The sequence below is a fragment of the Ammospiza nelsoni genome, chromosome 23 (genome assembly GCF_027579445.1).
Source record: "Ammospiza nelsoni isolate bAmmNel1 chromosome 23, bAmmNel1.pri, whole genome shotgun sequence".
Lineage (NCBI taxonomy): Eukaryota > Metazoa > Chordata > Aves > Passeriformes > Passerellidae > Ammospiza > Ammospiza nelsoni.
Genome location: NC_080655.1, coordinates 7,078,569 through 7,106,105, shown reverse-complemented (window position 1 = coordinate 7,106,105; position 27,537 = coordinate 7,078,569). Strand labels below are relative to the sequence as shown.

The 27,537-nt window shown below is 48.5% G+C and overlaps 1 protein-coding gene across 2 annotated transcripts; it reads left to right on the top strand.

Moving 5' to 3' along the window:
* Positions 1 to 15: 15 nt before the first annotated feature.
* Positions 16 to 16,668, top strand: LOC132083215 (cryptochrome-1-like). Of its 2 annotated transcripts, XM_059487824.1 has the most exons (12): positions 16 to 159; positions 1,151 to 1,275; positions 3,571 to 4,031; positions 4,946 to 5,062; positions 7,762 to 7,909; positions 8,167 to 8,307; positions 9,436 to 9,606; positions 10,134 to 10,274; positions 10,707 to 10,858; positions 13,492 to 13,589; positions 14,058 to 14,168; positions 15,828 to 16,668. In XM_059487824.1, the coding sequence occupies exons 3-12, from the start codon at positions 3,619 to 3,621 to the stop codon at positions 15,917 to 15,919; spliced, it is 1,584 nt and encodes a 527-aa protein (XP_059343807.1). In that variant the 5' UTR covers positions 16 to 159; positions 1,151 to 1,275; positions 3,571 to 3,618; the 3' UTR covers positions 15,920 to 16,668. The 2 variants fall into 2 exon arrangements, with proteins under 2 accessions (XP_059343807.1, XP_059343806.1); XM_059487823.1 differs by lacking the exons at positions 16 to 159; positions 1,151 to 1,275 and adding an exon at positions 2,223 to 2,351.
* The last annotated feature ends 10,869 nt before the right edge of the window (positions 16,669 to 27,537 follow it).

Genomic DNA, 27,537 nt, shown 5'->3' with positions numbered 1-27,537 from the left:
CCCACCCTGAACCGCGTTAAACCTCCGCGGACAGCGGGCAGCGCCCTGCTGGGAGCGGTCCTTACATAACTCCCTGTCCCAGCCAGCGTTGTGTAACCGGCCCCGTGGGGCGAGGAACCGCTGCCGCGCCCGCCGCCACCACAGGCCATGGGGAAGGAGGTAAAGGCGGGCTCAGGGAGCCCCCCCGGGAGGCGGCGGGAGTCCTGGCTGGCCCGTTCGCCCTCAGCTGCTGCGGGGCTGGCGCAGGGGCCGCCCTCCCCCGTTGCTTCCTCGCCGCTTCCCCGTCCGGGTGAGGGGCCCGGGCAGCGGGTCCTGGGGCCTCAGCCCGGCCTCCCTCCGCCCCATCCCCCATAGGCAGAGACTCGAGTGCGGTTCTCGACCCGTTGCCGGAGAAGCCCCAGTCAAGCCCCTACACTTCGATGTGTTTGGGACTTATTTCCTTCTCTGACTCAATATGCCGTTTTCTTGCATCAAACCTGTATCCAGCACCGTATTTATCACCTAAAGTATTCAAACGGGAAAGAACCTAGAGGTTGGAATCAACAGTGGCCTCAGGTCTAGAGTGGGATTATGGACCCAGATTTATGCAAAAAATAATTCTTAGATCCCAATTAAAAATTGTTCTCAAGCCTATCGAAACAGAATAACATTAAACAACTTAATGGTGATCGTTATTCCACTTCCCAAGCCCAGACTGTGGTTTGAGAGAGCAGGTGTAAGGCTGCTCTCTCCAGATAAACCGTTGTTTATCTGTTTCACTCTTGCTTCTGAAGCAGCCAAAATATAGTCAAAGAGCATTTGACAATGGAAAGTGTCCCACAGAGGAAATTAACCTGTTAAAAATTTCTGTTCCCAGTTCCTTAGGCCTTGGTCTGTCCCTGCCCCATCTGGTTCTGCCAGCTCCAAGGGCCAGTGGGACCAGAGAGGAGCTGCCTGCAGTCCTCCTCCTTCACTCTTGGGAATTACACAAAGACTTGCATGGCTTAGACCATCTTTGAAGCAGAATCCACATCAGTGCAGATATTTGTGTTATTTAGTGGTGTTTAAAACCCCAACAACCCCGGGGCAACTCATTTCTGGATGCCTGTAGGAACAGGGGCAGCACAGTGGGTTTTGGATAGTGCCACTGACAGCTTTTGCATCCCTCCAGCACATTCTTGCCTGTGGAGAAAAATACTCAGCATCAGGAGAGCTGGGATCAGTGACTGTGTGACCTCCTCTTTTAGGGGTGACATGTTGTAAAGATACTGGAGCATCAGCTGTGCAACCCTCAAGGTAAGGCCTAGATTTCTGTGCTTGTTGTCGTGGTGTACCTGTCCCGAAGTACAGGGATGAATCCTGTGTGAGGTGTATTTTCTACCTGCCTGGTTGATTTTTGGGGAACAGATGTGATCTGGATATGACAGGGAATGAACAGACTCGAGCTGCTCGTTCATGGAGAGGTGGAAGAGTAACAGTGGATAAATCTCAACATGATGTCAATGACAGACAGCACCTGCTCTGCCTTCTCCAACATTCCAGAGCATCTTTCCTTTCCTGGTGACACGACAGGAGTGTCCAAGAGCTCAGTTTCTTTCTGACACCACCCATGGCCTGCACAAGTGATCCCCCTCCCCATTCTTTCCCATCCAGTAGGGGATCCCAGCTCCTCACCCAGCTTTGACACCTCTTTGGCTCTGGGCTCCCACCATCCCAAGTGGGCTTCAGCCCATTTTAATGGAGCCTCTGCTCCTCCCAGCCTGCTTTAATGAAATCCTTGTCCCCCCAGCTCTGATTCCCCCAGTCCCCTTTAGTGGCATCCCCAGAGCTGCTGTTAACCCAGACCCTACAGCCCACCCAGGCCCTGGCCTGGGGCCTGCCTGCCCTGTGCCCAGTCGGTGTTGTTGTGTGGTCCTGCAAGGATGCCATCACTGAAGGGATGGGTCCTGCCTGGGGACGTATCTTGGGGCCATCGCATGGGCTGTGTGGGGCACTGGGCTCACAGCAGTCCCAGGTGTGTGAGACAAAGGGGTGTGGGGGTGAGTGTGATCCCACAGATATCAGGGGGCTGCAGGGCCCTGGATTTGGGGCCTGTGGGGCCACAGGGCTTGGGACAGCCCCAAAGGCTGTAAGGCTGTGGGGGCCTTGGAGCCCCTGGCTGGGGCAGTCCCTCTGTGACCCTAGCTGGTGCATAGGATGCAGGGGACTCTTCCAGCACACTTTGCATGGTTTAGTACCCAGAAATGCCATCGGGGTGCTCCCCTGAGTTGCAAGAGCCACCTTGTTTTTCCGGTTCTCCCAGGAAGTGGGTGCAGGGCAGAGCACGCCACACAGCCCAGCCCAGCCCTGCCCAGGGCTGCACCCCAGTGCTTGTGAGTTTGGGGCCTTACTGGGGGGTTGTAACAAAATGGGCCTGTCTGGGTGCTGCTGGTGCATGTGTTTTGGAATGGAGAAAATCAGATTTATGGAAAAGCTGCTGGATGTGGGTTGAGCAGGGACAAGGGCTGAGTTGCCTGGTGCAGCCATTGTGAGGGGGTGAGTGCAGCTGTTTGGCTGGAGGTGCTGAGCTGGATTAGGGATTGTCATTTGGTTCTTTGTTAATCTCTGATCTCCTCTGGGGGTAAGGTTGGAAATTAGCATCAGGTAGGGACCCACCTGGGAGGTGGATGTCGTACTTTCCCAATTTTACATGGGAAAGTGAGTTTAGGAGGTCCTGCTGGGCTTGGTGCTGCTCTGGAGGCAGGCTGGGAGAGCTGGGGATGCCCAGCCTAGAAAAGAAAAGGGGAGATTTCAGAGCCCCTTCCAGTGCCTAAAAGGGCTTCAAGAGAACTAGAGAGGGACTTGGGACAAGGATCTGAAGGAACAAGACAAGGGGGAATGGTTTCCCACTGCTGGAGGGCAGGGTAAGATGGGATATTGGAAGAAATTCTTCCCTGTGAAGGTGGTGAGGCTCTGGCCCAGGTTGCCCAGAGAAGCTGTGGCTGCCCCATCCCTGGAAGTGTCCAAGCCCAGGTTGGATGGGGCTTGGAGCAACCTGGGACAGAAGAAGGTGTCCCTGCCTATGGCAGGAGGTAGAACTGGATGGGCTTTAATGTTCCTTCCAACCCAAACCAGTCTGGGATTCTGTGAAATCCGTAAGTTCAGATGTCTCCTAAAATCGCCTGACAGACGGAGTATTGCACCAGGTCTCTGATGAGCTGATTGCTCCTGTGGACCTCCTTGAAATCAGCTGATGACTTCCAGAAGATTTGCTGACAGCCACATCTATGGGGTTAAAAAGTGTTTGTGCACTAAATGGAGCTCTGGCAGCTCCATCTGTTTTGATTCCTTCCTTCTGGTGAGTGTTACTGGGATGTGATTTCATTGAGGGATTTAATTTAGAGGATTTAATTGACTCATTTGGGGCAGAGGCCATTCTCTGTGGAGCTGGATGGTGATTCTGCTGCTGAATGATGGGGTCAGAGGACAGGTTTGCTCTCGTTCCTGCGTTTCTCTCATGAAAACTTATCAAAGCAAGAAGTTTGTGGTAAAAACTGCAGAGGATTTTTTGGAGCTGTGTTTCTAATTGTTAATTGACCTTGTTCTTTATAGGGATTTGGTATCCTGAAAGCCAAGGGTTCCCTTCCTCTTGTAGCCAGGATGCTGCATCGCACCATTCACCTTTTCCGGAAGGAGCTCCGGCTCCACGACAACCCAGTGCTACTGGCTGCCCTGGAGTCCTCAGAGGCCCTGTACCCCGTGTACATCCTGGACACAGCATTCCTGACCTCCTCCATGCACATCGGGGCCCTGCGCTGGAACTTCCTGCTCCAGTCTCTTGAGGATCTCCACAAAAACTTGGGCAAGCTGGGCTCCTGCTTGCTGGTTATTCAAGGGGAGTATGAGCTTGTTCTTAGGGATCACATCCAGAAGTGGAATATCACTCAAGTGACACTGGATGCAGAGATGGAGCCATTCTACAAGGAGATGGAGGCCAACATCCAGCGCCTGGGGGCGGAGCTGGGCTTTGAGGTGCTCTCCCTGGTGAGCCACAGCCTGTACAACACCCAGCGGTACGTGACTGCCCCAAACCCACAAGTGTCTCCAGGGAGGTCATTTTAGAAGAGGAAAGGCCAAGTGTCTTGGTTTTTCCTTTGGAGGAAATTGAACTGTCTGAGGTGAACGTGGTGCTGTTTGCTGGGAGAATTTTGTTGCTCCCATGGAAGAAAGAGAAGAGATTGTGCACAGGTTTTAGAATTTCAGCCCAAACAGCTGCTTAACTTTTTCCTTTTGGGCAGTTTAATTCACCTAAAAACTTACTCTTTTAAACAGAGTGGAAGAAATTCTCTAACACCTTTAGTAGGACTTGTAAAAGTTCTATTAAATATGGTAAAGAGTTTTTGGTGTCAGATATTTTCAAAATCTTTCAAGTCAGCTTTCACTGGTGTTTGAATACACTTGGATCCAAGCTGTTACTCAGTGTTGAATGACTGAAGATATTGAAATTATTAAGAAGGAAAGCAGTAATAACTAACACTTCTAACAGCCCTAACACTCCAATTTTGCAAAACCCCTAAATTATGTAAATGAATGGATGTCTGTAACTTGCTGTCTTGAATTCAAGCTGTTTGCACAGGTCATTGCTCAGAGAGGACAGTTATTTACTGCCCTGAACCTATTTTTTGTGACTCCAGAGGTGTCCCACGCCCTGCCCTGTGTGTCCTGGCTGTGTGTGGCTGTGCAGGTGAAGCCATGACTGGAATCCTGATCCCAATTTTGTTGTCTTACGTCCTGAGAAACTGCTCTTGGGATAGATGTACACTCACCCAGGGGAGTTTAACTCGTAAAATCTGTAATTTCTACATACAGTTGCACTAATGGAGTTGTTACAGCCTGTGATGTCACCTTCCTGTCCGCTGGCAGTTCCAGCTTCTTCCTTGGTTTATGTTATGTGAGAAGAGATCTTGTTGTTTTGGTTTTTTTTAAGGATTTTGGACCTAAATGGTGGGAGTCCCCCATTAACTTACAAGAGGTTCCTTCACATTCTGTCTTTGCTTGGTGACCCTGAGGTGCCTGTCCGAAACCTCACAGCTGAAGACTTCCAGTAAGTACCAGCCTGTGAGTGGGAATTGCTGGTCCTCTTTCTCTGCCCAAAAGAAGACCCAGGCCCAAATGATAATGAGGCATTTTAGATGTTTTCTTGTTTTATTTCTGTGCGTGGAGGGTTATTGATTCTATGTACAGGGGATGTAACTGTTGTTGGGAGGGGAGAGCAGATGGCAGAATGGTCTGATACTCATCTCTTTTGGTATTTGTGCAGATTTCTCACCATGTGGGACACCTCACAAAGTAATGGTTGGATTCAATGACTTAAAGGTTTTTTCCAACCTTAATGATTCTGTGATTCCATAAAAGTCTTAAGCTTTTGCAAAGCACTTTGTCTTGGTTTGAAAAGACAGGTGTCTGCTAAAGAAGGCAAGAGCCTCCCTTGAAAGGGAAAATGTAAACCCCCTCCCTCCAAATTATTATAATTTTGAAGTTATGAGGGTCTCAGGCAAAAATATGGGAATAGGAATAACAGTTCTTTACTAGGAAAATTAAAAATACAAATGCAATAGTAAAAAAACCCCAAAAAACAACCAATACACTGACAGAGTCAGAATATGACCTGACACCCCATGTGCCAGGGTGGTGTCCCAGCCCCATCCCTTGGGGGCTCAGCCTTCCTGCAGTGCCAGCTGTGGTTCTGCTGGATCAGGGATCCTGCACAAGGGGGGAGTTTTCCTCTGAAGGTCCAGGGCTGCTGCAGATGGGCCTGGTCCCCCTCTGGGAATGCAGGACAGCAGAAAGCTGCTCCTCTGGGAATGCAGTGGGCAAAGGCTGCTGTGCTGTTCCAAAAGCCAGATTCTATCCAGGTAGGAATTCTTGGCTCCTTCCCCTGAGTGGAACATCTCCCCATGGGATGATGGAATTTCATCAGCCATGCAGGAACACTCAATGGCCCATGAGCAGAAGAGATCTCCCCAGAGGGAGAGTGTGAAGATATAAAGAAAACTGCCCCATCTGCTTTTAACAGGTGGCCCAATGAACAGAGGATAACTGCCCCACCTCTAACAGATGGCAATAGGATACACAGCCCCAGCCATATCTTGTAACCTAAGACACACCTTGAGAAAAGCTTTTAAGAGATGTCAAACTCCTGCAGAGGAAAACCTGGGAAAAGGCATGCTCTGCATTCCTCTTAAGATTTTGGACAGGAATTAGATGAACCACAATAGTTTGTTTTATGCAGGAAGTTCGATGGAATGATCCTACTGTTCCCTCCAGGCTTTAAATCTCTGCTCCCCTCTGCTATATGGGAAAGAGAGACTGAGCCCATGTCTCCCAGGACTTGAGAAGTAGCTCAGAGTCAAGGATGTCTTGTGTTTAGCTTTCCATGAGGTTAGTGATTCAAAGGGAGGTAAGACTGGAGCAGGAGAGAGCTGGAATGGGACTGCAGGTGCTTGGGATTCAACATCAGGTGCCTCCTGCATGGCCTCAGCTCAGTGCCACCAACCCAGGCTTGAATCTTCCCATTTTGGGGGAGTCTTGTTACTTCCTGATTGTTGTCCTGAGACAGTCTGATAACAAGACTTTTTTTTTTTTTTTTTTTTTTTTTTAACCTTTCTTGCCTGATTTGTTTGTTTGGACTTTTAAAATTAATGCTGATGAGAGATAAGTGGTTCACATGCTTCCCAGCAGGCGTGAGCTATGCCAGTGCTCTGAGAGCTGCACTGGCCCCACCTCTGTAGGTGCCTGCAGCAGGGCTGAGCTCAGGTTTGTCCAGGTAAGTACAAAGATCTGTTGATGTCTGAGTTAATTCACAGGTTGTGAGAAGTCTCTGTGTCACCAGCACTTCCTTGGGCCTCTTCATCTGTGTTTTATGGGGTGGAAGAAGACCAAACTGATGCTCTTCCAGCCATATGGGGAGCAGAGGCCTTGGGAAGCTTCAGCAACTGAGGCTGAGGAGATGTTGGGGGGCTGCTATGGAGTGTGGGCTCAGGGGCCCCAGCTTGGTTAGGAATGAGTAGCTGGGGTGGCCCAGCTCTCCTGCCTCCTTTCTCTCTCCTGCCTCCTTCCTTATGAAACTGAAAGAGAGAAGGTTTAGATTACATGTTGGGAAGAAATTCTGCAGTAGTGAGGCCCTAGCACAGATTGTCCAGAGAAGCTGTGGCTGCCCCATGCCTGGAAGTGTCCGAGGCCAGGTTGGCCAGGGCTTGGAGCAACCCGGGGAAGGTGACCCTGCCCATGGCAGGAGGGGGAACTGGATGGGCTTTAATGTCCCTTCCAACCCAAACCAGTCTGGGATTCTGTGGCTCCAGAGTGACCTCTCCTCAGAGGCACTCAAGGGAGCTGGAGTGGCATTTGGAGGCAGCACCATAATTGTGTTTAGGGTCTGAGGAGGCTCTTGGTTCCCTCCTAGGGATGGATATGACAGGTGGGAGGAATTGGAGAGGAGCTGCCTCTGAGCCTTGTGTAGGGCATGGGGACTGAAAGGCGTCTGAGCTGGGGATGCAGCTGACTGCTCTGAGCACTGTAACTTGGTGGGACTGTTCTTCCCCAGTTCTGGCTAGAATTCCCTGGAGCAATTGCAGGATGAACTCTTCTCCCCCAGAAAGTACAGCCTGGGATGTCTCAATGTGCTTTCATTCTCTGTGCTCTGGTTGGACTGTGATAGATGATACTTGGTATGGCATTGACAGGGACTGCCTCTATCTTCTGGCTTCTGTTGTTCCTTTCAAAGAGTTTTCTCTCTCACCTCAGGAGATGTAGGGCCCCTGACCCGGGCCTGGCTGAGTGTTACAGGGTGCCTCTCCCTGTGGATTTGAAGATTTCCCCAGAGAGCCTTTCCCCTTGGAGAGGAGGGGAGACTGAAGGGCTGCAGCGTCTGGAGCAACACTTGACTGACCAGGTCAGCCCTGATGGAACCCAGGGGATGGTGGTGACTCCAGGTGGGCTGAGATCAGTGCCCAGCTTGGCTTGGAGGAGGGTGGCAGCTTAGGCTCGGGTTTTGTTCTCTTTCATTTCTGGGAAGTGGGAGTGTTTTCCAGGCATGACATCAAACAAGCCCCTCTGATAGTTAATCCAGTTCCAAGAGCTTTCCTCTGTTTATTACTGGCCATGTGTCATCTTGTGCTGCCTGAACCCAAATTTCTGTTTTCATTTCAGGGCTGGGTAACAAGTTTTACTAAGCCAAGGACAATCCCAAACTCGCTGCTTCCAAGCACCACAGGCCTGAGCCCATATTTCAGTATGGGCTGTCTGTCAGTTCGGACATTTTTTTATAGGTTGTCAAACATTTATGCTCAGGTAAGCCAATAATTGGTCCTAAGTAAGCAAATCCAAAACTGTGACAAGTGTGGCATGGGAGGCAGGATTTAACACTCAGATCCTCTTGGTAGAGACTTGGTGTATCAAAAAATGCTTCTTTGTTAGTGTCTTCTCACAGTGTCCCATGAAATCTGTGGAGTGGCTTCATGTTCTGTGAAACAGCTACAGAATGTCTGTAGCTCTTCCCAATTAAGTTTTAGAAACAGGATATTAATATTCTAAATTCATGTTTTCATCAGGAACTGTAGTGACAGGGCAATAGGGAATGGCTTCAAACTGAAAGCAGATTTGGATTAGATGTTGGGAAGAAATTATTTCCTATGAGGGTGGTGAGGCCCTGGCACACGGTCCCCAGAGCAGCTGTGGCTGCCCCATCCCTGGAAGTGTCCAAGGCCTGGTTGGATGGGGCTTGGAGCAGCCTGGGCTAGTGGAAGGTGTCCCTGCCCATGGCAGAGTGTGGAGTGAAATGGGCTTTAATGTCCCTTCCAACCCAAATCGTGGTTCTATGAATAGAGAGCCAGCAGACCTGGGATCAGCAGGGAAGTCCAGAAAAACCTTCCTAAATTTCAAGGATTTAGCTTGAAATTTAGTCTGTCTGGTGGTTAAGGGAAGTTTCTGATTGGTTTGTACAGTTTTGTTTCTGGAAATCAACTGATTTTATCTTAGACAAGTTTTAATTGTTGCATAAATGAAAACCACTTTCTGAAATCTTGTTTGATTCTTAAGAAAAAAAAGCTTGAAACCAGCCCAAGAAAACCAACCTCCTTTACCTCCATCTTAAGCTTATCATTTGAGACATGGCTGAGCCACCTGAATTCAGTTAGCACATTAATAAACACATGCTTGGTGTAAGAAATCCCAGTGTGACACAGTTTTGGAAGGTAGGTGGAGTATGTTCGAGCTAACACTGAAGTCTGGCAGTTTGGCTTTGCTTTGGCCCAGACAGCATTGCCTCGGATATTTGATTTCCTTGACTTGAACACTAAAGTGCCTTGAAACTTGTATTTTAGTCAGATTCATCTTTATTTTGTAGGCATGGCACACACAAAATGAGTGAAGCTGCAATGATATGTATGAACTGAAGCTGTCACCTTGTGTCTTTTGCAGGCAAAGCATCACTCTCTGCCCCCAGTGTCGCTCCAAGGGCAGCTGTTGTGGAGGGAGTTCTTCTATACAGTAGCATCAGCAACGCCCAACTTCACCCAGATGGCTGGGAACCCCATCTGCCTCCAGATCTGCTGGTACAAGGATGCAGAGAGGCTCCACAAATGGAAAACGGTAACGAGGTGCATGGCCACAGCAGCTGCATTGGAGCTTGGAGCTTTCCTCTTCCCTTGATCTGTCCCTGCTGGCAGTTTGAATGCATCTTGCAGTGGTGTGACAGGCTGTGAGAGCTGGGAATGTTCAGCCTGGAGAAAAGAAGGCTCTAGGGAGACCTTAGAGACCCTTCCAGTGCCTAAAGGGGCTCCAGGGGAGCTGGAGAGGTACTTGAGACAAGGAATGGAGTGACAGGACAAGGGGAATGGCTTCCAGCTGACAGAGGGCAGTGTTAGATGGGATATTGGGACGAAGCTCTTCCCTGTGAGGGTGGTGAGGACCTGGCCTAGGTTCCCAGAGAAGCTGTGGCTGCCTCTGGATCCCTGGAAGCGTCCAAGGCCAGGTTGGATGGGGCTTGGAGCAACCTGAGTTGGTGGAAGGTGTCCCTACCCATGGCAGGGGGCTTTAATGTCTCTTCCCACCCAAACCAGTCTGTAATTCTGTGAAAGCAGTGTATGGGGGAGAGCTGATGTCCTGTTCTGCTGCAGGCACAGACAGGGTTCCCATGGATCGATGCCATTATGACTCAGCTGCGCCAGGAAGGCTGGATCCATCACCTGGCTCGGCACGCTGTCGCCTGCTTCCTGACACGTGGGGACCTTTGGATCAGCTGGGAAGAGGGAATGAAGGTTCTCTGCTGCCTTTTATTTTTCTCTGTTCTGCCTAGCCCTGAGAAACCCTGCACCGCCTGAGTCTAGCAGTGGACAGTTCTACAGAGCAGGGTTTGGTTCTGCCCCTTCCTGTGGATCTCAGGCTTTATGGAATATCTTTATTTGTCACTCAGTGCAGTGGTGAGAGTTCATTCCCTTCCCCAAATGCTCATGATTTTTGGATAATGAGGATACTGGTGCAGACATGCTCAGTCTCTAGCAGGTTCCAAACCCAGAGTTTTTGGGTTGCTCTGTCTTCTGTCCATGGAGAGCATTCCTAGTGTGCCTGTGAGGAGTCAGCCCTGGCCCCACAGTGCTGTGCTTCCAGTAGCAACTTCCCAGTCTGCTTTTGTCTAGTTTTTGCAATATAACCATTTCAGGGCTATTTCTCTTCCCATTCCTGATGTACAGGTGTTTGAAGAGCTGCTTTTAGATGCTGACTACAGCATCAACGCTGGGAACTGGATGTGGCTGTCAGCCAGCGCCTTCTTCCACCAGTACACACGGATCTTCTGCCCTGTCCGCTTTGGGAAGCGCACAGACCCCCAGGGCGACTATATCAGGTCGGGACACCCACCCCGCCACCTCCCTGAGAGCCTCTCAAGCTCCTCTTGAGAAGGAACAGCAGGAACTGATGAAATGGATCACTTTCAAACACACACACACACCTGTTAAACAGGACTCATAGCAATGGTTTTATTGAAAACTTGGGGAAACTGTGGCATGGAGAAGCAGAGAGATATCTGTTATTCCAAGTGATGGCTGAGCAGGGCTTGTGTTCATTTGTGAGCACTTGTGTCCAGCACCATGTTTGATCACTAGGCTGGCTCCTCTTTCCAAAGGATTTGAGAAAAATTTCCCACAGCTTCCCTGCTCCAGTTTGCACTTATTTTCTTGCTTTTCATAGAATTCTGGGATGTGCTTGGAAGGGAGCTTAAACCTCATCCAGTTCCTCTCCCTGCCATGCGCAGGGACACTTTCCACTATCCTAAGGTTTCTCCAAGCCTGGCCTTGGACAATTGCAAGGATGGGACAGCCATAGCTTCTCTGAGCAACCTGTGCCAGGGCCTTACCACCCTCACAGAGAGGAATATCCCAATATCCCATCTAACCCTGCCATTCTTTATTTGCACACACATAGGTTTTACTTCCCACTCTAAGTCCTCTTTGCTTCAGAGTCTCATTTTTGTTGTCTCTCCATAATGTGCTGATGGACTTTCTCAAAGCACTGGGCTCACTGTGTTAGTGTTGAGCAAACAGCTTGTCTTGGTTTGAAAGGCAGGTGCCTGCTAAGGAAGGTAGGAGCCTCCCTTGGAATGCAGAATGTGAACCCACTCCCTCCAAATTATTATAATTTTGAAATTAAGGGGCTCAGGCAAAAATATATGAGATTAGGAGTAATAGTTCTTTACTATTATGTATAACAAGGCAAACAAACCTCAACGACTGCAGCATCACGAATCACAGAGCAGGAGCCCAATCCCAGCCTTGGGGCTGCGGCGCTTTCCCTCTGCTGCAGTTCCGGGCACGGCCAGCAGGAGCGCTGCTGGCTCCCGGTGGGCGGGGCAGGTGCAGCGATCCCCGCGGGGCTGCAGGGGGCGCTGTGGGGCTGTAGGGGGCGCTGTGGGGCAATGGCGGCTGAGCCCAGACCGGGAGGGGTGGAGGAGAGGTTTTGCTCCACAAAGCCCGGGGCAGTCAGTCCCGGTGCCCCCAGAGGACTCTGAGAAGCACTAGGCTGGAACAGCAGGAATGAGCAAATATTGGAATATGTTCCAAATATTACCAGGTAGATTGTGTCTGAGCTCGTCTGACCCTTGCTGCTGGGCCAAAGGCGGCAACTGTGGTATTTCACCTCAGAGACACTTTTGGCTGGCTGGATGTGGCAGCGGGCACTGGAACAAGTCCAGGCAAGGTTAGAAACTCAGTTTACCTCGGGTGGAAAGGCTTCAGGCTAGGGTGAAGAGGAAGGAGATGGATTCTGTCGGAGGGTTTATATACAGAGTTTTATTTCATGGTCACAGACATCTGAATCTTGGTAACAGCTCCAACAGAATCCTGAGCACATGGTCCTGGCTGAATTTAAGCCCAGGGACAGGGGAAGGGGAAGGGACAGGTGAGCACCAACCAGGTGAGAGGAGGAGGGTCTCAGGGAACCAGGGACACATAGACAGGCCAATGACCCCAGGCCTGGGGGCATCTTTCAAACTTGACCAACCACAGGATGGCCTTGCTGGAATGTTAAGACTGATTGACAGCCCAGCAGGGGGTGAGGGGGAAGAGAGGTATTGCCACACCTGGGAAGGGACTGGGAAGTAAAACAGGAAATGAGCTCACACTGCAACAAGCAAAAAATCCCTGGGTGGTGGGCGAGATGTGTCAAGATCTGTGGCAGGAGCTGGAACTGTGGGACGTCCCGGTAGTGCACAGGGATGCGGGGCCCAGCGGCAGAAGAAAAGCAGCTCCCAGCTGGGTTGTGACTGTGTCAGCGAATTCCTTTTCCCAGACTGGGGGTCCCCCGTCTGGGTCTCCGAAGCCCAGATTGAGCGAGAGATCCGCAACTGCCCCAGCTCCCGTCCTTTACCTGCTTCTAATCTCGAGGTGTCTCTGTCCCTCCCAGAGAAGCTCCCAAAAATCAGAGGAGTTCCCCCTCCCCGAAGTCTCAAGCACACAGCCATCAGTGCTTCTTAGCAACTCAATGGGAAAAAATTCTTCGAGAAAAGGAAAGAAAACCCAACCCCCAGCACAGCTCAATTTCTCCACATCTCTTTCTCCCATCCTGTCTAGATTTGGGTATTGCCAAGGAGAAGCTTGTGCTGAGGTACCTCACAGAGTGGAACAAAAAATTACTTTGCCATTCTGCAATAATTTTTTAATATTAGTTTGTTTTTAAAATTTATTAATGTTTAGGATGAAATGTCAGTGAAAATTTTAAAAACTTATTTTGGAGGAAATCAAAACCAAAGTACTGTTTAAATCACCCCATTTATTCTATGCTGTGAAGTTAACTTTTGGAAGATATTACAACTATGGAGGTTCGAGAACATAAACCTGATCTTTTTTTTGTGGAGAATGAATCAGAACTTTCCCACAGATAGTAATCTCAATATTAACATGGCACAGATTGGTTTACACTTCTCTGAATGTATGAATATTTGGCTGCAGGATTATAAACCCACCTATTATCCTTGTTTTGTAGGAAGTACTTGCCCATACTAAAGAACTTTCCCTCCAAGTACATCTATGAGCCCTGGACAGCATCGGAAGAGGAGCAGAAGCAAGCAGGATGTATCATAGGTAATTAATTCATATTCCTTGCTAAGGATTTTTCTGCTGCTAACTATCCAAAATAAATGTGTATGAGATGGAAGCATCACACTTCCAACATAAGCCATTTATCTTCTGAAAATGGATGAATCCAACAGCCTTCCTTCTGTTCATTCTCCATTAACATTTTTTATAGGAGTCTCATTTCACAGTACATATTTTTGCTTCAACTTTATGTCCTAAAACTCTTGGATCACTCCACACTTTTGCCTTTGAATTTATTCATCTTGGATGCTTGGCTGCTTTAAATAATATCAGAACATCTTGTGCTTTTACTCCTGCTCTAACACATCTTTGAAGGCTCTTAGGTCAAAGTGAGAGCTCTTCTCTTTGATGGAAAGGATTAGGCACTTCCATTTAAGAAAAACTGGAAGTATTCCAAATCCACGGAAAATGTCTTTGCTGAGGGTGGTAAAGGCTCTGTCTCCACATTACCAGGTCAGGATTACCCCTTCCCTATGGTGAACCACAAGGAAGCCAGTGACCACAACATGCAGTTGATGAAACAGGTCAGAGAGGAGCAGCACAAAACAGTCCAGCTCACGAGAGGTGAGAGATGCTGCAGCACCCACATTCCCTGTGCTGTGACACACAGACTGTCCTCAGGAACCTGGGCTCTGGGGCTGGGTTTTGGGTGGTTTTCCAGGATGCTTTTCCATGTTGGATACGAACATCATGAGTAACTCTTCTGGTTACTGTTAAAATGCTGTCCCAAGTTCGAGAACAAGAGTGTGACCCTTTTCTTCCTTCCCTCTCCCCTTGGAGCATCCTCCTGCCTGCTGCAGAAATGCTTTCCCAAAACCAGATCTTCTCCCCCTGCCCTGACTCCCCAGCCCCAGGCTGGCTGCGTGTGTCTCCAAGGTGCAGAAATCTCTGCAGCTCTGCCCATGCCTCTTGTAAACCAGAACATCCTTACTTGTCTTTGTTACCATGATCTGCCCTATGTGATAGCAGAAATTGAGATTCCCACTGAGCATAAAGCTCTGAGGAGTTGAGTTGTTCCAAGAAATTTACCCTTTGGCATGGTTTTCTGCATTGCTTAACCCTGTGGATAACAATCAGGTAGTTATCAGGTAAGGCTAGAACACTCAAACTGTGCGAGCCTGAGGTACTTAATTAATTAGGTAATTCCAGTCACACAGATGTGTCACTTATGGCACCTGTGGTCTTAAAATTGAAATCCCAGGGCCTGTGCTGTGCTCAGAGGAATCCTTCACAGTAAAACATGGAATCTCAGCCTGGTTTGGGTGGAAAAGAACTTTAAAGCTCATCCAGTTTCCGCGCCCTGCCATGGGCAGGAACGCGTTCCACTAGCCCAGGTTTTTCCAAACCATGTCCAACCTGGCCCTGGACACTTCTAGGGATCCAGGTGCAGCCGCAGCTTCTCTGGGCAGCCTGTGCCAGGGCCTCAACAACCTCACAGGGAAGAATTTTGTCCCAATATCGCAGCTAACTCTGCCCTCTGGCAATGGGAAGCCATTCCCATTTGTCCTGTCCCTCCAGGCCCTTGTCCCATGCCCCTCTCCAGCTCTCTTGGAGCCCTTTTAGGAAGGGTCTGTCAGGTCTCCCTGGAAGCCTTCTCTTCTCCAGGCTGAACATTCCCAGCTCTCCCAGCCTGGCTCCATAATGGAATTTAAGTAACAAAATACCTTTCTATTTGAGACTGAGCCACAGCGGCCTCTCTATATTATAGAAACCCAACATGGAGCAGCTGAGGGGAACTTTACCTGTTCTTTCCTTCACCCTTCTAACTTGAGGGAATGAATTGTTCCAAACCCTGGAATGGATACCTATTAATGTGTCCATGATCTTGCACACTGGAATAGTACAGATATAGCCACTGTATGCTGGCACTTCTTCCAGCAGCCCTGTGGTACCAGGGACTAAATGTTGGAAATGCCAAAATTTTGGGAGTCCCTGACTCCAAGCATTTTCCCAACACCCATCTCAGTATGAAAACCAGGTCATACAGGGGAACAGATATTGGAATAGAGTAAGGGCTAAGGAGTAGGATGGGACTTGGAACAGTCTGGAAGGTGTGGAGTGGAATGAAATGAGCTTTAAGGTCCCTTCCCACCCAAACCATCCTGGGATTTCATGATTATTGTTGCCTATGAACAGAAGCATTTTGTGATACTTTGTATCTTAACCTGACTGAAGTCAGAGAAGACTTTGCAAACTTTAATCCTTCTTTATTTCTTGCTGTAGATGATGCAGATGACCCCATGGAAATAAAGGTAAAACGTGACCATTCAGAAGAAAACATTTCAAAAGGAAAAGTGGCCCGAACAGCAGAATAAACCAAAATTCCCTCAGGGGTCACCTGCTGGGTACCAAAAGAGGCAAGAGAGGAGAGCCAGGGGCCAGTTGAGCTGGCCAGCCACTGTCCTCCATACTTTGCCCTGCTGATGGTGCCTTGTGCTTGCGACCTGACCTCAGCACACGTGTTGGATCTTGAGTAGTTTTAGTGCAGTTATTTTGGATGGAATTGTTTATCTTTGAGTGGCTTCTGGAGCATCTGTTGAAGCTGTTGGGTAAATGCAAGAGGTGTGTGGTTGTGGCAGGTCCTGCTGCTGCAGCATCCTTCAAATCCAGGTTTTTCATGCACATGTATAAATAGATTTTGTGAAAAATATCTTAATGTCAGAAGACCATGTGCACATTAATGTGATTGCACATTAGTATTAGGACCTTGATTTGCTTGCCTTGTAGAGACAGACTTAGGGATGTTCAGATTATTTGTTCTAAGTTCCCAGTTTATGACTGTAGTCCCCAGTTTGGGGAGACAGAGCAGAGTGCAGCCCCTTGTACCTTGTGTGTAGGTTTTAAGTCATAAGTAGGAATTATGCATTTTGAGGACAAGGTTGAAAATATCTCACTAAATTAGGGGTAATATATAACTTTGTCACCATAATTCTCTTCCTTGGCTAACTAGAACTGCAGGGCAGAGATTACTTTTATCATGTACCACATGGAAAGATTTCTCCTTTCACTGAAATGTATTGTTGTGAAGTTTGACAAAGCTGGATGAGTCAATTATGATTGGGGGTTTGGGGGTGGGGAAGTGCAGTGGGGTTTTCATGGCTGCAGGTAGTATTCTGGGTTTGGAAAGAAATAAAACTTTTTTCTGACATGAACAATGCAAGGGCTCTGAAGCAATCTGTTACCACAATTGATATCCATCAGTCCTCTCGGGAAACCTGGTGGCATAGCAGCTCCAGCAGCAATCCAAACTCCTTGGAAGCATCCCAGGATCTAGTGCAGGAGCAGCACAGGAGCCATGAGCACCAGGAGGAGGCTGTAAACTGCAGGATCTTTCAATGCTGCTACAGAACTGCAGGACCTGTCAGGACAGACCATGCTGGCAGCAGGACAGTGAGGTGTAAATAAAAAGCTGCAAGGAACTTCCTGCTGCTCCAAGCCTGCATCAAGCTGCTGGAGATACCCATATTCCCTGATACTTCAGCCCTCCAGCAAACCTAATAACTTGCAGGGATGGCCAGAAGAAAAGGCCTTCTGCCTCCCCCTTTGTGGAAGGTAGAATTCCAGGGTGGTTTCTTTGGGGAGATCTGTTGCTCCAAAGCCTCCTGGCATTCCTTCCCTCTGTCATTGGGCTCCTTCCTGTGCCTGAAGGGATTTACAGCATCCCTGAAGGGCTGGAAGGAGCATCAGGGGAACTCCAGGCCTGTCAGCCTGACATCAGTGCCCAGGAGGATAATGGAACAGGTCATCTTGGGTGCTATCACCTGGTACCTACAGGATGCCTGCAGGATCAGACTCAGCGAGCATGGGTTTAGGAGGGGCAGGTCCTGCCTGACCAACCTGGTCTCCTTCTATGACCACTGGTGTTAGGTACAAACCCCCTCCACATCCTCCAGGTGGGACCACTCAGGGACAGGGAAGGAAAAGAAAAGAGGAGGAGGGGGGAGGAGGTGGTCGGAGACCATCATTGATACTGTCGGTAGTCGCTGAATGGGGGTGGCTGGAGCTGGGATGGATCCTCTGACAACTGTGGGCCTGGAGGAGGGAGAGGGGAAAAGGCAAATAAATACCAAAATGCAGGCAATTCTTCCTATTAACAGAAATCACAGCTGGTTTGTTTATATAAATCCCTCTTAAAATGAATCATAAACCCTGGAATTGCTTGGGTTTCATAAAAAGTTTCAAAAGTTGCATAGAATCAAAGACTGGTTGGGCTTGGAAAAGACCTCAAAGCTTATCCAATTCTACCCCCTGCCATGGCAGGGACACCTTCCACTATGCCAGGTTGCTCCAAGCCCCAGCCAACATGGCCTTGGACACTTCCAGCATTGGGGGAGCCACAGCTTCTCTGGGAAACCTGAGCCACCACCCTCAGAGGAAGAATTTCTTCCCAATATCCCATCTCACTGTGCCTTCTGGCAGTGGGAAGCCATTCCCCCTTGTCCTGTCCCTCCAGGACCTTGTCTGAAACCCCTCTTCAGCTCTCTTTTAGGAAAGTACACTGTATAACTGCTCCAAAGACAAACCACTTCTCTCTGAGTTTCATAGAATCCATAGAATTGTGGAATGATTTGGGTTGTCGCAGCTGGTGGGCGAGCCCACCAGGGGAGGGACTATGTTAGATCTGTTATTTGTAACTAGAGATGGGTTGGTGGGAGATATGGTGGTTGGAGGCCACTGGGGGCATAGTGATCAAGAAATTATAGAATTCTCGATATTTGGTGAAGTCAAGAGGAACACTAATAAGACTTTTACACTGGACTTTCGGAGGGCAGACTTTGGTCTATTCAGGAGACTTACTGAGAGAGTTCCTTGGGAAGTAGTCCTTAAAAATAAAGGAGTTCAGGAAGGGTGGGTGTGCTTCAAAATGGAGATCTTGAGGGCACAGGAAGAGACTGTCCCTGTGTGCCAAAAGACAAGTCCACGAGGCAAATGCCCAGCCTAGATGGGAAGGGAGGTTTTGAAGGAACTCAGGAATCAAAAAAGGATGTATTATCTTTGGAAGGAGGGTCAGGTTTCTCAAGTAGTATTTAAGAGGGCTGCTAGAGCATGTAGGAAAAAAATTAGAGACGCTAAAGCTCAGCTTGAACTTAAAATGGCGACTTTCGTAAAGGATAACAAAAAATGTTTTTATAAATATATTAGTGGTAAAAGGAAGAGTAAGACTAACGTTTGTTCTTTATTAGATGCAGAAGGGAACTTAGGAACTGCAGATGAGGAGAAGGCAGAGGTGCTTAATGCCTTCTTTGTCTCAGTTTTTAGTGAGAAGACTTGCCTTCAGGATAATTGTCCTCTTGGGTTGCTCAGTCATATCAGGGAGCAGAATGGTCCCCCCATTATCCAAGAGGAGGCAGTCAGAGAACTGCTGAGCTGCTTGGATATTTATAAATCCCTGGGAGCAGATGGGATCCACCCCAAGGTGATGAGGGAGCTGGCAGCTGAGCTTGCCAAGCCAGTCTCCATCATTCACCAACAGCCCTGGCTCACTGGGGAGGTTCCAGATGACTGGAAGCTGCCCAATGTGACACCCATTCACAACAAGGGTGGGAAGGAGGATCCTGGTAATTATAGGCCAGTCAGCTTGACCTCAGTATCCAGTTAGGTCATGGAACAGTTTACACTGTCATCACACAGCATCTATAGGATGGCCAGGGCATCAGACCCAGCCAGCAGGAGTTCAGGAGGGTTGGGTCATGTCTGAGCAACCTGATCTCCTTCTATGAACAGGTGACCCTCCTGCTGGATGCAGGAAAGGCTGTGGATGTTGTGTACCTGGACTCCAGCAAGGCCTTTGGCACTGTATCCCACAGCACACTCCTGGAAAAGCTGCAGCCATGGCTGGGACAGGAGCACTCTGTGCTGGGCTCAGAACTGGCTGCATGGCTGGGCCAGAGAGTGGTGGTGAGTGGTGCTGCATCCAGCTGGCAGCCAATCACCAGTGGTGTCTCTCAGGGGTCTGTGCTGGGGCCAGTTCTGTTTAATGTCTTTATTGACAACATGGATGAGGGAATTGAATCCACCCTCAGTAAATTTGCACATGAGACCAAGCTGGGAGCATGTGTTGATCTGCTTGAAGGTAGGAGGGCACTGCAGAGAGACCTGGAACAGCTGGATGGATGGGTTTAGTCTAACAGGATGAAGTTTAATAAATCCAAGTGCCCAGTCCTGCACTTTGGACTGCAGCATTATAGGCTGGGGACGGGGTGGCTGGACAGTGCCCAGGCAGAAAGGGCCCTGGGGGTGCTGGTGACAGCAGGCTGAACATGAGCCAGCAGAGTGCCTGGTGGCCAAGAAGGCCAATGGCATCCTGGCCTGGATCAGGAATGGTGTGGCCAGCAGGAGCAGGGAGTCACTCTTCCCCTGTACTTTGCACTGGTGTGGGCACACCCCAAGTGCTGTGTCCAGTGCTGGCCCCTCAGTTTGGGAAGGATGTTGAGATGCTTGAGTGCGTCCGAGGGAAGTTGGTGAGGGGCTTGGAACACAAACCCTGTGAGGAACCACTGAGGGAGCTGGGGGTGCTCAGCCTGGAGAAAAGGAGACTCAGGGGGACCTTATCACTCTCTAGTGACCACCCTGAAAGATGGTTGTAGCCAGATGGGGGCTGGTCTCTTCTCCTTGGTGACCAATGACAGGATGAGACGACACAGCCTGAAGCTGCACCATGGTAAATTTAGGTTAGATATTAAAAAAAAAAATATTCACAGAAAGAGTGGTTCAGCATTGGAATGGGCTGCCCAGGCAAGTGGTGTATTCACTGTCCCTGGAGGTGTTTAAGAAAAGACTTGATGAGGCACTCAGTGCCATGGCTTAGTTGGTAAGATAATAGGTCACAGGTTGGACTCAATGATCTCAAAGGTCCTTTCCAACCTGGCTTATTCTGTGATGTTGTGTCTGCAGTCTGGCCCCAGTGCAGGAATGCAGATCTGGCTCCTGCCTCGTGTTTCAAGGCACAGTCTTTGCCTTCAAACCCTAAAGGAGCTGGTCTTTTTTCCTGAATATTTCTACCTTGAAGTAGCAGGCTCTACCTGAGCTTCAATGAATTCTGGGGCTGTGTAATACAGCAGAATTTTGAAATCCCAGACTGATTTGAGTGGGAAGAGACATTAAAGCCCATCCAGTCCCACCCCTGCCATGGGCAGGGACACCTTCCACTATCCCAGGTTACTCCAAGCCCCGTCCAACACGGCCTTGGACACTTCCAGGGATGGGGCAGCCACAGCAGCTCTGGGCAGCCTGTGCCAGGACCTCACCAACCTTTCAAGGCCTCTTTGGAACTTCTGTTGTTGCAAAGCAGTTTCATGGTCTCGTCTGTGGTTGGAAGGACTTGGCCTGCAAAGGAGCTGCTGTGAGAGCAGGAGCTGTGTTTGAGCAAGAAACGGCAAGTGCAGTTGGAGTCTGACCTCTGCTTCTGGCTGACAAAGTAGCATTGGAGAAGTTTCTGAATGAGGTAAAATCACAGAATCCTTGAGGTTTGAAAAGCCCTCTAGGATCACCAAGTCCAAATGTTTCCCAAGCACTGCCATCTACGCCCTAACTCATGATCCCAGGTGCCACATCCACACACTTTTTGAACACTTTAATGAGTGGTGACTCCACCACTGCCCCAGGTGAGGGGGTGCCTTGCCATGGCCTGACCACCCTTTCCAGAAAGAAACTTTTCATAATATCCAACCTAAATCTCCCCTGGGGCAACTTGTGAAGTCTTTATTTTCAGTGCTGAACCTTCTTGTCTTGTCCCTGTTCCCTGGGAGTGGAACCTGACCCTGCTGGCTGTCCCCTCCTCTAAGGGAGTTGTGGAGAGGCAGAAGGTCCCCCCTGAGCCTCCTTTCCTCCAGCCCTCCCCCAGCTCCCTCAGCTGCTCCTGGTGCTCCAGACCCTTCCACGGCGCCATTTCTGTTCCCCGGGATATGCTCCAGTCCCTCAGGGGTTTTTTGGGGGTGAGTGGCTTAAAACTGACCCCAGGATTCAAGGTGGGGCCTCACCAATGAAGGGGGACAGTCACTGGATGGTCCTGTTGGACACACCATGGCCAGACAAGCATCCCCAGGTCCTTTTCTCCAGCAGCCACTTGGAAGGACTGAGCTGGTTTGTGGTCTCATGGCCAAGAGACTTGCTCTGTAAAAATGAATTACTGGCTGAGTATCAGAATGAATCAGGTGAGACTCCATTTCTTCATGCAGGAAAAAGCCAATTCTTTTTTCACATAACTCATTTTTATACAGTTTTTACTGACCTTGTGTGCAACTTTAACTGGTTAATAGCTAATTGGTTAATAGCTTTCTTGGCAATTGCTCTATTGGTTAGTAAAAGGTACTTTATTTGTCTATCAAATCTCTCTATTCTTAAATTGTTTACATATTTTCTTCACTAGTTCTGGTGTGATAGATTTAATGTTTATGGAGGTGCTAGTTGTTTTTCACCCAGGAATAGATTGTTATGTTAACGAACTGTTCACACCAGGATTGTTTTCACGTGGGAACCTGCAAAGTGCTAGCTGCTCTTAGAAGCAATGACAGGCCAGCCATCCATCCAACCAAGCAGGTCTGATTTTATGAGGCCTTTCTTTTATAATTTTTCTTGACTGCAATAGCAGAGTGTTTCTGTCTCTGCACATTTTTCTCTGCTGAGGGGATCTGACTTTGACGGCAGCAGGATTTGATGTGGAATTGTTCAGATACTGACCCACAAAAATGCACCTGATGCAACTCTCTGAATTCTGGGGTGTGGAGACAAGTAATGGCATCTTTGCTGGGCATTCCTGCCATGATTCAAAGCCACTCCAGCTGGATTTGGGTCACCTTAGGTTCTTCTATTATAGGAGGGTGTCACGATCCATTCTTACAAAGGGGATTCGTGATGGTTCGTTAATTGGTCTCAGAGTGCAATAAACCGACACGGAAAGGGGATTTGCAGTAATAATCAAGGACAAATGCACCTTTATTGAGCAACCACAGCAAATTGTGCTAGGGGGAGGATTGGGGAAAAGGGAAAGAATGGGGAAAAGAGGCAGAGGAAGAGAAAGGGAGGTACCAAACGTAGAATGACAAAATCCTTCGAAGACCAGTCACCTGGTCATGTCAGGGAGGTCTCGAAGACACTGGTCAAGTTGAGGTTCTTTATAGTCCTTTTTTGGTAGGGGGAAAACAGGTCTTCGAATCACTGGGGGGAATCAAGTACAATGAAGAATAGTCTATTGAAATTTCTGAGGGGAGAGAAGGCACTGAAAAAGGGTACACACAGTCCATATTCTCAGCAGTAGGCGAGAACCGTTGTCTTCTTGGTCCAATGGTCACATCTGCAGGCAAATATCTTGCTTTGGTCAGGTCGGCTCCCCCACACACCTCCTCTGGGTTGGGGGTTTCAGTCCCAGTCCTTGGGAGGAGGGGGAGCTCCTCCATAGAGGGGTTTCCTGTCTCAGTCCTTGAGGGAGAGGCTTCTCCCATCTCAGTCCGTATGTCACTGTGGTTGTAGAACAGATGAAGGATCTTCTGTGGGGACCACCAAAGGTTACCCCAGAAAAGTCCAGCCAAGCTGAGAGATGGGGAAATTCCAGGCTATTGTTGGGAAAGCGAGTGCAGGCGAAGAAGAGCAAGGTGCCCCTTCTCCTTTCACTAGGTTCAGTGTTCCAACACAGCAAACACACCTGCAAACAGTAGCTTGGCAGGCCAGAAGCTCTGCTCAGGCCTCAGCATCTTGGCAAGCAACCATCTCGAGCAAGACCAGGATTCCAACCGAGGCGTTTTTTGATGATCCCAGTTTCTGTTCTTTCATGGCAATCGTGAGGCAGATGAGAGAAACTTCAGACAGAGACTTACAGAGGGAAATGTGTCAATTTTGTTTGATTTTTCTTTTTTTTTCGACCACTCCTGTCCCCCCTCTTTGGCTTCTTCACCCCTTCACCCACATGCCCAAAGCTTTTCTCTGTGCCTGGGTGATATTCTTTCTCATTTTTGCTTCCTTATGAGATTTATCTTGTAAAGTTTTCATTTGGGGGTTGTGAATTAGGGCTTTAAGTTTCTTTCCTGAGTCACCGTTGGCAGAAATGAGAACGAGGCATGAATTAAGTCACCTTTTTGGGTCACTTGTGCTCTAGGGAGCCTTTAATGGAATCCCAGACTGGTTTGGGTTGGAAGGAACCTTAAAACTCACCCCATTCCTCCCCTTGCCATGGTTAAGGACACCTCCCACTAGACAGGTTGCTCCAAGCCCTGTCCAATTCAGCATTTTCAGAGTTGATTTAGTATTTTGCCAACAGTGGAGTTGATGAGCTATCTGCCTTCCTGGCTATTGAGGTAACTTTCACTTCCCATAAGAGGGCAGAGCTCCAGGGGGGCTGCAGCTCCTCCTGAAGGGCAGCTCTGATCTCTGCTCTCTGTGAGCAGGGACAGGACCCCAGCGAGCATCTGGAGCTGTGCCAGGGCAGGGTCAGGCTGGAGAAAGGGAAAGGTTCTTCCCCAGAGGGTGCTGGCACTGCCCAGGCTCCCCAGGGAATGGGCACAGCCCCGAGGCTGCCAGAGCTCCAGGAGTGTTTGGGCAGCGCTGCCAGGGATGCCCAGGGTGGGATTGTTGGGGGGTCTGTGCAGGGCAGGGGTTGGGCTGGATGGTCCTGGTGGGTCCCTTCCAGCTCAGGACATTCTGTGATTCTATTCCCCCAATTCCTTTGGCACAGGAAGGTGACCAAAGCAGCTTCTCCCTGAGCAGCTGCAGCCAGGCTCTCTCTGCATCCTGCCATGTCACACATGATGGTGACAGCAGAGCTTTTGGGGTGGCACTGGCTCCACAGCACCTCTGTATTCCACTGTGGTGTCCCTGAGGATGGGATATGCCATGATGGCCCTGCTCCCTCTGCCCCAGCTGCATCTCCACCTGACTGGTTCTTCCCTTGCTGGAAGTCCCTTTTCTCTCAGGAACATGGTGGGATTCTTAGGGTTGTCCTGTGCAGAAATAGCAGCTGGACTTGACAGGTTCCTTCCAACTCAAAATATTTTGATTCTATGATTAAAAACATTCACCAGCTCAACTAATTCTACTGGCTGTGTTGAAGGACTGAAATCCCAGGCTGAAAATAGGAACAATTATGTAACCTTATCCCTGAGGGCTTGCTCCTGGATGGTGACAGCCGGAACTTTGCCAGCAGTGACAGCAGAAGGAAATCCCACCCCTCACCTCAATATGGTTCCCCCAGTCACAGTGTCTGCTGTGCTCTGACCAACCCCGGTGGTGCTGTACTTCCAGTGCTGGAGCATTTGTGTCCCAACACCTCCCCTTCTGCAGAGCAGGGCCTCACACAGCCCTCCCTGGCCAGGAGGTGTTTGATGCGAGGCCACAGCTGAGCCTCGAACCAGAACCACCTCTCCAGGCCTCCCATGGATGATCCTCTTTGTTGGAATCCATAAAATTAGAGGGTTTTGAGAAAGTTGTGAAAAAGACAGGCCCCAAAGACAGCAAGGACAGTGAAATATCAAGGCAGTAGAAAAAGTTTTCTAAGCTGTAGTGCAGATGTGAGAAATAGAGCAATAGGCCTATGTGATTTGCTTTTCTAAGTTGCAAAAAGTATATCTAAGTATTCATTTAGAAGGTTAAATGTCAATAGGGCTCTGTGCTTTGTCTCTTATAAACGAACCATTGCATGAGAAAACAGGCCGCTATTGTTTTAACCACAGTTACATGTGCTTCATATGGTTGGATAGAACTACTGTCAATATGCTTTCGCTCTATGTGTGACTGGCTGAAACTTGGACTGAGATTGTCTTATGCTGTGTTGCAAGAGTGTGTTTCTTTAGCATTCTGTTGGATCAGTGAGCTGTTAGCATCTTTCTTCTCCATTGTCATAACAATGTAATTAGACTGATGCTGGGAAAGTAAAAGCTCCAGATGCTGATTTCAGGTGTCCCGTCCTGTTCGTGGCTGTATATAAACTGCTGGCGAAGCACTTTTCAGAACAAACCTGTTCCCTGTGAGCCCAATGCACTGAGCCACAGCTCCAGCTGAGCAGGGCTGGTGCCCCTGTGCTGCCCTTGAACCTTCACCAGCTGCAGAGAGGGAGGGAGGGAAGGACAACCTGCCTGTCCTCCAGTCAGCAATGTCTTGTTTAGGATGGATGTTTATGAGAGAAATGGCTGAGTTTTAGACTAATTGTGTTTTTCTGGATAACTAAACTATGTTTTCTCAGGTTTCTGCTGATGGGAGAAGTTCTGGGTATTAATCTTTCATATAAGTTTATTATAGTTTTTTATAAAATCTTCTGAGTTTTTGTGTCTAAGAAATGTTTTGTCTGAGCTAAATCTAAAACCTTTCCCATATCTAAACTCCAAGACCACAGAGATCTGTATCCTAATGTTTTTCATTACATTACATGGTTAAGTGAGATATCACTTTAAAAATGAGATTTTGAATTCCAAGTAATTTACTCCTTATCTTATTCAGTTCATTAACAGGAACAATAATTACCCTCCTCTGTGCAGTGAACACCAGTGGGAGGCAGTGGAGCCAAGGCCCACAACTGGGCCTTTTGCCCAAATGGGACTTTTTCCCACAATTAATTTTTTTCATGGTCCAAATTGTCCTGTCAAAATTGTAACTTTCCTTTTTTACTCAACTGGTTTTCCTTAATCCTGAAACTTTAAGCATGATGGTGATGGATTCTCAAACAGCCCATTGGCATTTCAGACTTGGGATGAGTTTTGAATTTTAATTCTTTGTGGTTGACTGGAATTGGACAAAGAAATATCTTGAACAAAACAAGCACTATGACTCAGGATTTGGTGGGCCTTGAATAGAATTTCAAGCATTCATTTGCTTAATGTGTAGAAATCAAATGTGGAATGTAAAATTATTTTGAACTCCCATAAAGTCCAATTTTAATTAAAATAATGGGATCAACTGATCTCAGCCTGGTTAGGGTGGGAAGGGACATTAAAGCCCATCCAGTCCCGCCCCTGCCATGGCAGGGACACCTTCCACCAGCCCAGGTTGCTCCAAGCCCTGTCCTACCTGGCCATGGACACTGCCAGGGGTTCAGGGGCAGCCACAGCTGCTCTGGACAGCCTGTGCCAGAGCCTCAGCACCCTCACAGGGAAGAATGTCTGCCCAATATCCCATGTAACCCTGCCCTCAGCCAGCTTTTATGGTTTAAAGACCCTAAATGAGGTTTTTGTGTGTCTAATGCCAACTCTACCTTTCCAAGCTGCAAAACTGGCAGTGAATTTAGCCAGTCTTCCAACCTTATATATACAAATTTGCTTTACGTGGTGGAAAATATGAATTCAGATGTGTCCTCAAAGAGGTGGAGCCCTGCCCTTGTAGGACAGGCATGGCTTTGTTGACTCAGTCCTAAATACTGCACTGAGAACTGTAATAGTTTATAATTGACATACCACATATTGAATAGGGAGCACATGGTAACTCAGATCAGCATCATTTGGTGCTTTCAAGGCTCCAGATGAATTTTGGCACTAGTTCTGTTACAGCTCAATTTTCCATCTCATGATATCTCAGTGGCACCAAGTTTGACAAGAGCAAGTATTCACAGCATCCCTATTGACAGGCAGTGGATGTATCTGTCTGGCTGCTTTTCCAGCTGAAATTGCAGACCAAGGAGCAAAGCAACCCTCTTGAGAGCAGACTGGACCAACATCTTGCAGAACACGGAGGTTCAGGGACAACACACCATGACCAATATGATCCAGTGAAGCCAAATTTATTATCCCTAAAAAGACTATATTTATAATAAATCTCTACTGTCCACACGCCTCTCTCTAATACATTGGTTAATCCTGGCTGTTCACGCGTCTAAATTAGAATGCTGATTGGATCATGTAATTTTTCACGTGTCTTGCTGTGGTCGTCTGGCCCACCCATGACTCACTTTTTTCTGACTTTCCCAAACTTGCTGATGAACTTGCTGAGTCCTGATGACTCTTCTTCTTGTATCTCT